Genomic DNA, 14,325 nt, shown 5'->3' with positions numbered 1-14,325 from the left:
AGACTGTATTTTAGACACACACACACACACACACACACGGTGAAGCTGGGATTGTAGATCGGTAAAAAAAGGGCTGAGAAAGTTTATTAGGACAATGGTTAGTCACATGGGAAAAATAAAACAGGTCTCTCCTCTACTTAATACAGTACAGTCACTTCTAAAAATAACTTCAAATAAAACTTGGGCAAAACAGTAAATTTTTGGAAAATATATATCCTGTGGTACCATTGTTTAAGATAAAAATATAACAATACCATCTATTTATTGCTTATATGTTAAAAAATATAAAGATGGGCCCTCCCTGGTGGCGCAGCGGGTTAAAGCACTGCACTGAGAAGCTAAAGCCACTTCCGCATGAGTTCGATTCCCGCCTGCCCCGGAGGAGACCACATGGCGTGGCAGACCTCTCCTGACCCGCTCGCTGCTCCCCTCAGCAGTGTACTTCGTTGATCTGCCTGTTCTGCTCCCCACTCTGTCTCTGGTGAAGCCTCTCACCACCCCTGAGCCTCTGGCCTGTACCCCAGTTCTGTATGTACAAATAAATAAATCTTTAAAAAAAAAAAAAATACAAAGATGACATTTGGTTAGGATTGTGTTACCAAATGCTGAAAAAAGGATAGATTATACAGGGATATTAGCAAAAAGCATTTATTTACTTTTGAAGCTGAATATGTGTGAATGATCATTAAAAAAATCTTTGTGACTTAGATATTATATAAGTTTAAAATAAATTCAGTTGATTTTTTTTTTTTCCTTTTTCCACATTCACCTTGCCTGGGTGCACTGCCTTGATTCATTTTAGTAACTTCCTTTGGAAATTAAAATGTCCTCACTCATACTTCAGCCAGTCAGGTAGGCACAAGCATATGAGATGCAAAGTGCATTCTGGAAGATTAGTTAATCATTCCTATGTCTCTCTTCATCGATAAAATGGGAATAATTTATTTTATATATCATTATGATTTTTTCTGAACCTAATCAGTTTGCTATTCTGACTGCTTTGTTTTCTTTGAAACCACAGAAGCTTTGAATTAAAAAAATAAAAAGTTTACGCCCTATTGGTCAGACCTAATCGTATTGGTCTGATCATAGGTGGTTTTATAATTTGAAATAATTTTTTATGGCTTCATGTTATAAAAGTACCCCTTGACCTTTTCTTATGTCCTTCCTCCCCTCCCCCAAGGGCTCAGAAACCTCACTTTATTAGTTTCCCTTCATTTTGGTAATTGGTAGCGATAGGTTGCTTTACTGACATTGGCAAGTTCTTTTCATAAAACCTGCAATGTTGACTTATTTTTAGGCCATCATTTCCCTATTTACTCCTAATTTTGATTCCTTTTCTCTTCATCTTTTCTAGCCTAGACTTACTAGTGTACATCCTTTAAAATAGAAGTTTTAACACTGCACTTCAAAACACCTTTATTCTCTAGGGTACTGTGGCATTTGATTGCTGAATTAAGATTTTCTCTTTTGCTAAACTTTTTTTTTGTCTTAAGAATTTCCTGATTAGGGAAAATTTCAGATTTTTAGACAATAAAAAGAGAGAATTTAATCTGAAAATAGTTATTGTTAAAAATTCTTCCAGTGGATAGCATCTCCTCATCTGAAAATATAGTATGGTAAAATAATCAAAACATCAGCTCCGGATAGGTTCATGACTCATCTCAGGAGTTCCTAACCTTTCTGTAGAGTCATGTGTACAGATGTGTGAACGTGTGTGCACACAGAGGCGTGTCAGGACCATGTGTGGGGTGGACCTGCTCTCCCTGTTGGTGGCCTGGTCAATGCCCCTTGCTCACGGTGTGGGTTTTTTTCTTGAGTAGTACCCATGTTAAACACATGGAGACTTTGTTTTTGCTGTGTCCTTCAGGTCGGATCCGCACGAGACGGCAGAGCTCTGGGAGTGCCACCAACGTCGCCACCACGCCTTCAGATAATCGAGGCCGCAGTCGGGCTAAAGTGGTTTCACAGTCCCAGCGTAAGAAGTTTCTTTTGTGCTGTTATCTTAAATCTTATTCAACAGCTGGTTCTGCAGATGAAATCGTTGCACTTTGTAGGTTGACGTAAGGGGAAAACACTTCTCTGACTAAAATACCGTGAATAATCTTGATGTTTGTTGGGTAAGCTTGCAAAGTCCAAGTGATTTAATTTTTGTATCATTAAACACTAAATATAGTTTTTCTCCCTCTCTTCAGGCCTCTCCAGTTGAAATGTGTCTAGAATGTGATTTGGTTTTGTATTGATAAGGAATCCTGGTGTGACTTAAGAGCAGTACCTGGGGAGATTACTGCTATTGCTTGGTCTGTTTCCAGTGGCAATAAGTAAATCCATTAAAACTCTCCTCTCTAATCCTCTGTTCTCACATTTGCTACCTGCTCCTTTCCTCTCACTAGTGCAGGCGCTTGCTTTGCCCAGCTGCCCTTGCTTGCATTATTGCTTCTCTGTGTATGTTGAGTCAGTTGGTTTGACAGCCTCAGCCATGAAAGCAGCCCTGGTTTGGATGAATATCTTCTGGTGACTCTTAGTATTCAGCACTGGGATCTCACCTCCCGGCTACACATAATTCTGTCTCTTATACCCTCACTATGCATGGACTGGATAGCTGGGAATCAGAGTTTTCCTGTGAAAGTGGACATGGCAGAGAAAGTCTTCCTTTCCCAGGGAGATGCATGAGTTTCCTCCATACAGCACTCCAGCTGGTGGCCCCTGAGAGCTGTCTGGCTTGTGTTGAGAGCACTTAGTCCAAGTCCAGACCTTGGGTTCTTGCTTAGTCTTTCCAAGCTCCTTTAGATATATGTCACTTGCACAGCTGAAATCTTATACCAAAGTTTCTATCTTCCCTGAGAAGAAAGCGTAAGGTCACGTTGAAGGCCTTCAGTGAGGCTGTAGAACCCAGGTTTGTCTGACGTAGAAGCCTGTGCTTTTAGTGCACCGCACCACACAGCACAATGTGGATTGTACAGATGAGTACCCAGAAACTTCTACCTTGGGAACAGCCTGGTTCTGATGATTCTGTTGAACTCTCATGAAGCCTGGAGTCACAAATGGGCTTAATACTGCAGTCATGACCTCGTAAATGTGGGTCAGGTCCATAGTTAAGAAGTTCCTGACAAAAGGGTCCATGACTCAGAATATAGGACAGATGAAAACTGAGTTGAATGAAAAATGTGTAGCCCTTCAGCTGTAGAGTGTTACTTCCTTTCTTGGAGAGTAAGGGCCAAACAGTATAACATCTTTTTGTTTATATCTGCTGTTTATTGGCCTCTAGGAGGTCTCTGCCCCTACCTGGTTCCTCTGGTTCGTAAACAGTAGATTAAGCTTCTTTCTGTAGGGGTTGGGGAGTAGCAGGGGTGATGATGAAGCTTTAATTCTTAAGATTTATAAAATGATTGCACCCAGCCTTGGGTCTCCACTTTAAGTTTTACTTAATGAGTTTTACTCCACAAGGAGCTCTTATTTTAATGAGTTAATTACATATACATTTCTAAGTGTTCATTAAGTATTCATAGTCTTGGTTTAATAAGTAGCTTTTATTAACATTGGATATAGGATCGTTCAGCATTGACATATTTGAAATATTTGAGAAATTAGTACAGGACATTCAGATGAACCTAGTTAATAGCAGTTTATTTGAATTTATTGAAATTTACAGTGCACTTCTCTGTGGTCAGCACTGTTCAAGGTGGCAGTGACACACAAGTGGATAAGATGTAATCATTTCTCTCAGGTTCCTCAGAGCCTGAGTCATGTACTCCTAGAGGGGAAGGCCCATCTTCTAGGTATATCACTGTGCTTGGCACAGGCAGGTTATAAGTAATATATGAACAGATCTGAAGTAAGTGCTAATAATTTGGTCAGATAAGTGTTAGTAAATACGTTTTTTTTTAAAGATTTATTTATTTATGCATACAGAACTGGGGTATAGGCCAGATGTTGAGAGGTGAGAGGATTCACCAGAGAAAGAGTGGGGAGCAGAACAGACACACCAAATGAAATACACTGCTGAGGGGAGCAGCGGGCATGTCAGGAGAGGTTTGCTGCACCATGTGGGTCACCTCCCTGGCTGGGGATCAAACTCGTGCTGCAGCGGCTGTGGATAGCTTCATAGTGATGTGCTTTAACCCTTTACCCCACCAGGGCCCAGTGTTAGATAAATATAAAAGTAGTCTAGGAGAATAAAGACTAATTTTGCCTAATATGTTTGAATAAAGACGTTTGTATTGTGCTGCATGCTGACATTCTGTATTGTGTTATTGTCTTTTAATCTACTTTCTGCCTGTCCTTTGGTCTGCTCTCATAATCAAGGATCCAGATCTGCTAATCCTGCTGGTGGTAAGCCATTTCTCTTCTTGCTTATTTTGCATTCTTCCTTACCCCAGGTTCCTTGCACAATATTAATTTCTCTTTATTATGAGAATCTTTCTGCATTTTTTGTTTGTTCAAATTCTAGAATTTGAAATGGATTTCTTTTCTTCGTTTATGCAGACTCTTTATGGTAATCTGTACTGTGTAATGGTGACTTTTGCAATAAATTGTACTTTAAGTGGTAGTTAAATTATAAAATGCTGATTTTTGTGAGTAGTCACCTTAGTTTATTTGAATGATGGTGGGGTATGTGTTATTTTGTTATTTCCAGGTAAGTATTTCAAAGTTTTGTCTTTTTTTAAAACCTCTGGGATCTTCAGTTCTAGAATATAATGGGCATTTTATGTTGTAGAATTTTGTTTTCTTCCCTCTGAAAGGCAGTCCTCTAAATAAATGGCTGTCATTTGCCTTAAAACTTTGCTGTTTTCTCTAAGGGAGACTTTTGTCCCATAAGAAATGGTTGTATAGCCCCTAATGAAGCTTAGTTAACCATATCATTTGTTTTTAATTTCTATTCGCATTGCATAGGGAATATGGTCTATGAGATTTCTGCTTCTGTAGATTTTGGAGATTTCCTTAGATGTTTAACACGCAGTTGATTTTTACAATTTTCATATATGGAAAAGTGAAAATATGGTGTATTTTCCTTGTTGGTATATATACATATTTTTGTGTTTTATATTTCAAAGCTGTGGTATTTAAAGCATAAAGGTTTAATTCCTATTTCTGTGGGCAATTACTTTTTATCAAATGACATATCTTTGTCCCTTTTTAATTCTGTATTCTTTTTTGTTTTGTTTTGGTATGAATTTCATTTCATTTTTTAGAAAACCAATTTAAGAATCTCTCTCTTATGATAAATTAATTTAACCCATTCACATTTGTCATTATTAATGTATTGTGTTGAGCTTATTCCTACCATCTTACTTTGTGATTTTTATTTGCCTTATTTCCATTTATCCCATTCCCCTTTTCCTTCCATTTGTTAGATTAATGGAGCTTTCTTGGGTTTATTTTCTTCCACTACTGTTTAAGCAATTTGTTGTATTAGTATTTCTACTCTCTACCAGTTATACTTAATTTTTTGAACATATTAACTCATATAAAAAAACAAAAAAATAAGCACCTTGTGATTATTTGTTGAAATTTGCTTTGAAACAGGGAATCTTATACTTAGTCTGCCCTTTTGAATAAGAAATTTTGCATGCTTATAGAACTCTCCTCCTAGTTCTATGTATAGATTCTTTCATAATTTGATATTTTTCTATCCTGTGTGTTTCTTAAGAATTGGTATTGCCACCAACTGAAGCTATTTTCATATAAAATTCTCTTAGTGTTTGATCCAAATTTATGTTTAAAATAGCTTTCAAAATTACTGTATTTATTTCCTTCTTTACCTCCATTGTTTAAATCTATTTTGCTTCACTTTTAGCTGGTAGCCGGTCAAGTTCCCCAGGGAAATTGTTGGGAAGTGGTTATAGTGGCCTTGCTGGGGGTTCCTCAAGAGGCCCACCTGTGACACCCTCTTCAGAAAAACGAAGCAAGATTCCCAGGAGTCAGGGATGTAGCCGAGAAACAAGTCCAAACCGAATAGGACTAGGTAAGAATTCTCAAAGATCTCGGAATACCGTTCTCGACTGTGTCATAACTTTGAATATAATCTAATGACTTGTCTTAATGTAGGAAACAGAAAATCTACTTTTGAACTGAGGATGTCATTTTGTCTGTGTTAAAACTGTGTTTCATAATTGTGGCATATTCAGATTTCAGCTAAAACTGGAAAGTATGTGATACTTGCCATTCACATTCATGGGAATTACATCAGTGTGAATTTTTTTTATTTTTATGGTTACTTTGCAAAGCATTACAGTTGGGCGAATGAGCAGGAGACTTTTTTCCTTCTCAGTTCAAAGCAATATATTTTTCTTTGACTAATGAACTCTAACTCGTTAAAAATCTCTGTTTCAAGAGCAATTTGTAGGGTTCACTTTTATTTTGATTTTAATCTTCTGTAAACTGATTGATGGAACTTGTGGTCAAAGAATAATGTATGTAGCTACTTTTAATATAAGATTGTTCAAAAGTGAAAACTAAGAATAAGTGAAAAATCCAGTATATAATTTTTGTTTTTGTGTTGTAGTATTCAGTTTCTTTTTAAGTGAATAGGACTTTACGAATTACCCTCAAACAGCTTAAGGACCTTTTGCCCAAAATCTAAATGGTATACTACCTTCTTAATACAGATGTTGGAAGTGTTTTTATCATACATTATGAAATACCTATGTTCATTAAATTCCTTCCTAATTATAAAAATCTATTAGCGTGAAATTGAGTACTTAAATTCTGTTGGCTTATCCTTCTCACTTACTCATTTATCCTCTCGACACTTTTTACCTGAATATTTACTGTGATGTACTAGACCTTAGAATTAGAAAATAAATTAAATTAATTTAGCTTCTGACTCTAAAAGAGTTGTTTGCTTAGAGGTAGAAATATGATAAGGGGCTCTGGGACCACAGGAAAGAATTGTCTTAGATTTCCTACTAGAAGAGACTTTCTGGAACAGCTTCTGTTTTGATGAAGTACAAGGTGATGTTAGGCAGGGTAGGGTAATGAGGGAGGAAGGTGAGACTGCTGAAGCAGTTGGACAGAAGGAGGGAGTCACATGACATTTATCTGGTTTTAGCAAAGGAAGTTTGGCTAGGTGGTCTGGGAAAGCAGGGCAAGAGAGACTGGTCAATTTCAGCTCATGCAAAGCCCTTGAAGATTGCTCGAGTCTCAAGAAGACCAGGACAAGTATTTAGGTAGAATGGTTTAACTAACATTTTCAAAGCAAATGAAAACTATAATCAAGCAGTGGTTTTGTTAATTTTTTATGATGCCAATTATCTGTTGGTTTTACATTCCAGTGCCCATGAACTGACAAATTATTTGAATAGGGTAATAATAGGCAATGTGGCTACAACCAGAAAAGATAATCACTGGAATATCATGAAATTCAAATTTGATGTTGTAACTTATCTGTATTTAGATTTGGTTTTGTTTGGAAAATTCATTTGATTTGAAATGTAGGCATGAGGTTTCAGTTATTTTTCCATAGTTAATTGTTGAAGTTGATAGGCTGTCTCTTGTCAATCCAGATGAGTTTTATGCTATTAAAATTCTTTTTCAGGATTTCACTTTTTATATTTACTTAGATGCTATTTGTACCTTCATGTGGTTAAACAAACAAACTTTGGTTGTCTGACATTAAGTATGAGAGGTGAGACTCCATAGTCTGAACAATGGAATTTGTGTTGTGGGTAGTTGGAATGGTAGCATTAAGTTAGCTTTTAAAAGAGGCGCTGTAAAATATCTGAGAACTAAAGAGGAATGTATTCCAGATTTTTCAATTATTATTTTGCAAAACATGATTTCCTCAATGCTCATTGAGGGAATTAGTTATGTGTAAAAAAGGACTGTAATACGTACAGTTCTGATGAATGAAGATACCTCTATGCATTGTAAGAATACATGTGTATACAGATAAAAATGGAGTATGTGTGTGTGTGTGCGTGTGTATAAATAGCCTTTCTGTTTCTTCCCATAATACTCCTTAGATTTTCCATTTTATATGGTGTCAGATACAATAGTATTTATCAGTAGTTGATTATGTGTTACTGTGACCGTTTAGTGTATGCTGAATATATGCTTATTCTAAATATTTGTTTATTGTATGACAACTTTAAATGTAATTATTCAAAGAGTGGGGAGAGAGAGAGCATCTTTCAAAAATATAATCCCTAAATCAATGAGTAGTTTATAAACTAGGCTGAGAATTTGCACTGGTAGTTCTAACATTCTATAGATTGTGATTGCTTCAGCTATGTAATTTTTTTTTAAATAATTTAGAATTTCTTAATAAACTTTTCCTTTCTCACTTGCACTAAAAATACCAGGATTCTTCTTTAGTATTTTAAGATTTCTTAAAAACAAGATATAATGTTATTGCTTTTGGAGGAAACCAAGATATAAACTGAACCCCTGTCACTTTTTTTCTTGATGATTGATTCCTTCATAAACTGTTTATGGAAGAATAGATTTGTAAATTGTTTCATCTTTGTATTTCATTCTATTTGACTGATAATAGAGTCACATGAATAGCTCTTGTCTATGTTACATTTTACAAGTTTGCCATTGGTCCCCTTTTTCCTCCAAATCATCTGTTAACAACATTATAGAAAGTGTTTTGCAGCTTACATTCTGTGGAAATGCATTTAAAATGCTTTCCGATTAAAGCATTTTGAAAGAATTAAAGTTAATAATCACAACTTTCACCTGTTAATTTAAGCTGTTGCGTACAAGACTAAAACATGAAACTACCTGGGTTAAAGAGGCATTTCATTTCTTCAACTTCTGTTTTCACTATTCCTCTTCTACTGTGTTTGACATGATTTCTGGTTAAAAACCTTCCTAAAAAAGCAAAGCCAGGATTTTTTTACCTAAATATACTATAAAGATAGTGTCTCTTGGGAAATGAAAACCAACCAAATTGTTTTTAATGTTTTCAGACACTTCCAGCATTTTAAGCTTATGACTCCAGCATTACATAGGAATACTATTTTTAGAAGTTCAAAGGGCAAGAAGGGTTTTTTTTTTTACTCCTCCCTCTTCTGGCATGCCTTGTCCTCTCTGACATATTCTCATATAGAACACTCTATTTTACCACTCTAAAGAGACAGATTGATTTGTTGTAGTGTTGTTCAGACAAAGACCACGGTATCTGGGCTTTGTAAAATACCATTTACTACTATATGCTTAGGGTTTCCTTGTATATTAGTGTTTTGAAATGGTGTTATAAGTCTGGAGTTTTTTTTTTTTTCTTGATGCATTTTAAATTATCCAACATTTGAATTTTTGGTATCACCTCATCACTAGATAGACTTTTGTGAGGTTGGGTGCAACTCAAGGCTGATTTTTGCAAATTATAAACAAACTTTTTCCATGTGCTACTGTTTGCCATTATGTTTAAGTCAGCAGGGACATGGGTGAGTGAATTTTCTTTGAGTGAAATACCAGAAGGTAAATCTTGTTAAGAATTTATATATATTTCTACTTCAGCTATAGCTGTTTATCCCTTTCATGCTCTTAGTCTGCACAAAAGCAGGCTTAGTGTGGGGAAGAGAACAGAGATTTCCTGGTATGGTAGCATGTGTGTTAAGGGAGAGTGTGTGAACTCGAGAAAAATTCAGAAATAACTTGGTAAGAACTATTAAGAAAATGTTCAACTAAGCAAATACACATATGATAGAACCATCAGTACTGTTGTTACTTTATTGACTGTCGTGAAATAAGGTGAAATCTTTATATACACCCTTCGACAAGGGGCTCCAGAGTTACTTATGTGTGTATACTAGCTTACAATACTTTTCTCATTTAAATGATGGGACTCCTTCCTACCTACCCTTCCCAAGCAGAGGCTGAGACTTAGAGAGCCTACGTGGATGGACCAGTGAGTTAACATGGAACTGGAGAGGTCATTGCATCAACTAGATGAAATGCTGATAAAAAACTGTATTGCTGGGTAGATTGTAGGCAACTTCTCACTATTGCTGGGGTCACTCGATACTGCCCAGCTTTTGTCCTTTTGCCCTTATTTATTGTTAGAATGTTATCCAGAATTGCTGATTAAATAGTCACTGCTGCTACTAAGTGCTTCCATGCCACATTGGCAAAATGAATGCACATTAGGAGTAGGCCCTCATTCCACTGATTTACTCAGATTATATTCCTGCTCTTAATCTTTCTGTGTTTGCCAGGGAAGACTTAAGCACTTGGGCCTATTTATACACCTTTATGGTCTAATTCAGTTTCTCACACTCAGCAGGAAGTTGGTTTGAGTTTTTTCACTTCTGTATTCCTTTCAACAGGGAATTTCATTGTTGTAGTTTGTAAGACATTTATGTTAGGAAGTTTGGCCATACAGGAAATCTACCTTTGTCCTAAAATAATTGGCTGTCCTTGTTGCAGTATAGTAAATGTGACTATTTTTACATTGGTGAATACAGTATATTTTCCCAAAATTCCAGGAAAAATATTTCTGTCTGGAAGAAGTAGATCCTCACAAGATGGGAAATATTTATTCTTCTCATTAACTATCGCATATTTAGTATGGAGAGTTGTTTTGGGGTATTTTGCCAGTGCTGTATTTCTGTTTTCAAAATTAAACTTAAAAAACAAGGGCATCAGGGCCTTTTCTTAGCTTTATCGTCACTGATAGTAGACCTTAGGTTATTCCTGTGACTTTCTGTGTTTTATGTGAGAATAATCAAACTATCCATAGATGATAAAGTAATTGGCTAGTCTCAGGTCTGTGGAAGGATCTTTCATCATGAATATTTGATTTATCAGCCCACATAATATAGCCTCACGTGAGTGGCAAACACAGGCAAATCTTTCTGGATTCCTGTGAAAAAGCAGAGACTCAGTGTTGGGGCCACTAAATGAAGGGATTGCTCTCCCAACTCTTGTATCTGATGGATTACATCATTAACTATTTGGAACATCTGCACATTTACTTGTGTGGACAGGCTCCATAGCCACTGAGTCCTATGACTTCTTTGTAAAGAAAGTTAGACTGAAAAGGTGAACCCTTTTCCTTCTGAATAGGTAAGTTCATGGACTTCAGTGACCAGAGCCTTTATTCTGTTTTTTAAAATCTAAATTTTATTTATCTCTCTAAGAATCCAGCATATATGAAAAATGGCTTCGCTCTTCTATCTTATTGAGAAGTTTGCTAAAGCCATAAACACTGATCATTTTATAAGACTTTTGATCTTGTATTTGCTGGTGCCGTTTCTGAAGATCTTTGGAAAGCTTTCTTTTCATTTCCTACATTTAGATGTTATTTCACCCTCATACTAAAATTCAGCTTTCTGAGGCATTGAGCACAATGGAGTTTCTCTCCAACGCCTCTCCTGTTTGCATGTCAGTCTGCGGGAGTTCAATGTTGTGGACAGGTGCTCAGTCTTCAGAACTCCCAGCACTGACAGTATCATGATTAGATTAACAGAATGTAACTGACCTTTTGTGAGTTTTTCTGTCTTCATTAAACTTGTTCACCTTCTCTGAAACCCCTCATGCTGCACGCTAGCACGGAGCAGCCGTATCCCTCGACCCAGCATGAGTCAGGGGTGCAGCCGCGATACCAGCCGTGAGAGCAGCCGAGATACAAGCCCTGCTCGGGGCTTTCCTCCACTTGGTGAGTACACGCAGGTGCTGACTCGCAGAGCCAAGACTTCCTTTCCCTGCTCCAAATGCTTGTCCACGACACTGCAAGGTGGAATGACCCGCTTTCCCTCTCTACTGTCCTTGTGATCCTTTCTTCTTTCTCTCCTCTTCTTTAGTTACCCTTTGTTGTTGCCCTTGTGCATGCTTGAATTTTGGCAGTTTTCAATTTTTATATGTTAGAGGAAAAAAGCACCACTTCACTCTGTACTGTTGTCATTAATAGCCACTTGCTACCTCGCAAGCCCCTCTATGTGGTAATTCCTAACAGAAGGTGAAGCTCAGCCAGTCAGTTGCTGCTTAAGAGTTACCCTTAGTCATGGAATTTCTGCAATTTGTTTTTAATTTTCCCTGAGATTAGGCATATGTGATTCAATTCAACCAAAGAAAAAAAATCACTCATTGCAATCAAAAGCATGATCACATTTAGGAGACTAAATGTGCTTAGGTTAGGGGTGATAACATTAATCTGAAAAGAGCATGAAGGAAGAGATGAACTACTCAAAACTTTCTTTAAAGCAATCTGAAAACAATTTTCTGATAACTGCTGAAATGTGCAGCACAACACAAAATTTTGATATTGTTAATTATTTGGATATTTTCATTCTTCCTGGGCTCAATAGGCTGTTTAATGTGTATAACCTGATACCATCCCAGGACAAAAAAAAATATGTCAATATTTGGTGCCATAAAGTGTTGTTGTAAGAGCTATATGTCAGCTCACCAGCTGCATACCAGTGGGGTTGTTCGTTCCCCTCACCAGTGTCAATTGTTTTATACCCAAAACTTGCATTTTAATAATGTCAAGGATTCAAGAAAATTAACACAAAAAGTGAAACATGTATCCTTTTTTGAAATATTGTGTTTATCTTTTTAGTTCAGATATATTTGATATACACCCATTTTCAAGAAGTTTGTACTTTCACCTGGTATAAATAATCTTCAGAGATAATTCTACCATATGCTTTTGCAAGAAGGAAATGTTTTGTATTTATCAGTAGTAGTATTTTAGTTTCTTCACATACTAAGGGCTATACAGTTATATATATTTTTTCTTGCTAAGTGTAACAGGTAAACATTTATATAATAGTGGGGGGAAAAGTACTTCATCTAAAAACTTAACTAAAATAAAAATGTAATAATTAGGCTTCTGTCTGAAATTATATGGAAGTACAGACTACAACAGTCTATTATTTTGGTTCTAGTAATGTGATTGGTGTTTGAAATATAAAATGTCACTACAGAAGATGTATGCCAACATCAAACAAGTTAGGTCTTTGTTTGCCTCTGTCTCCTGATGATACACACATCTTCCTAATACCTTTCTTTTTCCTCAGTCAGTATCAGTAATGAAAATCTAGATGTATTTCTTTATAACTCACTGTCCCTTCTGTAGTTCTGAGGAAGAGTAGGTAAAGAAACTCAGAAGCCCTGCTAGAAGATTCACTTGAGAAGATTCCTCTGTGAGACAGTCTATCTTATCAGCGTAACCTCAGTGGGCAACTTAACCTGGTACATGTAGCATTTCTCTAGCAACCTGGAGGTTTTGAGCAGAATTCTTAGCAAATCAGTGGTGGCAATAGTGGTCTTTTTCTGATTGAATTGGTGATTTTTCCCTTTTAAGCAAAGGCTGTATATCTATGCATCCTTGCTCACTATTTGACCTTCCAGACAACCTATTAATATAATTGAACAATTCCATCTGTTTATTGGTTATTTTGTCTCTTAGAAGCAATTCAGTGTCTTTATTTTATACATGTATGGGCATTTTCCTTACTGTCTATGAAAGCAGCTTTTGTAAACCAGCATGTGGTCTATGGACCATGCAAAATGTGCTGAATTTTGGGGGTCATTTTTGAACCCTGAGTATTTAATTGAGCTAGTCTGTTTTTCACTTTCTTTGATGAAATGAATCTGCTAAGTGTCTGCTTAAGAATGTTGCAATGTGAAATGCTCCCAAGGCAGAAGATGCGATGCACATTTCTTCTTCACAAGCTCTGGCATCAGCATGTGCCTTCAGTTGTGGTCAGGCAATAGTTAACATCTTTTGAGCTTTTTTTTATACCATTCCTTCCTCTCCCCCCTCGCATTAAAGCTGTGCCTGAAACTTTTGTCCAGCAAGAATAACAACAATGCTTGTGTGTACCTGGCACGATTCTGAAAAATCAATAGGCATAATTCTTATGATCCCTGTTCACCTTCTCGGACAGCTATTGTCATCCCTCTTGTACAGATGACAGACAAAGCAGAGGCTTGATGTCCCTTTTCTTACCTCACACAGTTAAGTAGTAGCCAGGTTTTGCAACCAGTTCTGACTTCAAAACCTGTTTGCCTCATTTAAAAACAGGTCTGTTAATTCCATGCCTTTCCCATTTATTCCTTTTAAATGTGTTAAGTGTTCTCTGACTTATTGCTCTCTCCTGGCTAAGGTACATAGAAAGTACTGGTAAATTCTCTAAGTCATAAATTCTAGGTTTAGGGTTAGGTACGGAGGATCAAAGTGAAGTCCCTCTGAGAAGGTTGTCCTCACAGGAATTTACCACACCCTTCAGAGAATGTGTGGTGACCCTCTCATCCATCTCAATAAGCACTTTTTATTCCCTTTATAAATTAGTGAGACTGTGTATTAGTGCCTTTTGAATCAACTTATATAGCCAACCTTCACCTTATAAAAGGAGGGGTAGTTTTGTTTCA

General features: G+C 36.7%; 1 protein-coding gene across 5 annotated transcripts in view; it reads left to right on the top strand.

The window, feature by feature from the left end:
- Window positions 1-14,325, top strand: part of CLASP1 (cytoplasmic linker associated protein 1) — a 261,001-nt gene that overhangs the window by 180,879 nt on the left and 65,797 nt on the right. For all 5 annotated transcript variants that reach the window (XM_012727152.1, XM_012727132.1, XM_012727159.1 and 2 more), the window contains 4 exons: window positions 1,871-1,978; window positions 4,306-4,332; window positions 5,798-5,965; window positions 11,498-11,605. In XM_012727152.1, the coding sequence (XP_012582606.1) occupies window positions 1,871-1,978; window positions 4,306-4,332; window positions 5,798-5,965; window positions 11,498-11,605 (411 nt within the window). The remainder of the gene's footprint in view (window positions 1-1,870; window positions 1,979-4,305; window positions 4,333-5,797; window positions 5,966-11,497; window positions 11,606-14,325) is intronic.

The sequence above is a fragment of the Condylura cristata genome, unplaced genomic scaffold (genome assembly GCF_000260355.1).
Source record: "Condylura cristata isolate star-nosed mole 26May11 unplaced genomic scaffold, ConCri1.0 scaffold00002, whole genome shotgun sequence".
In the NCBI taxonomy this organism is placed as follows: Eukaryota; Metazoa; Chordata; class Mammalia; order Eulipotyphla; family Talpidae; genus Condylura; species Condylura cristata.
The sequence above is the reverse complement of the archived record's forward strand: the minus strand, read 5'-3'. Positions and strand labels throughout refer to the sequence as shown.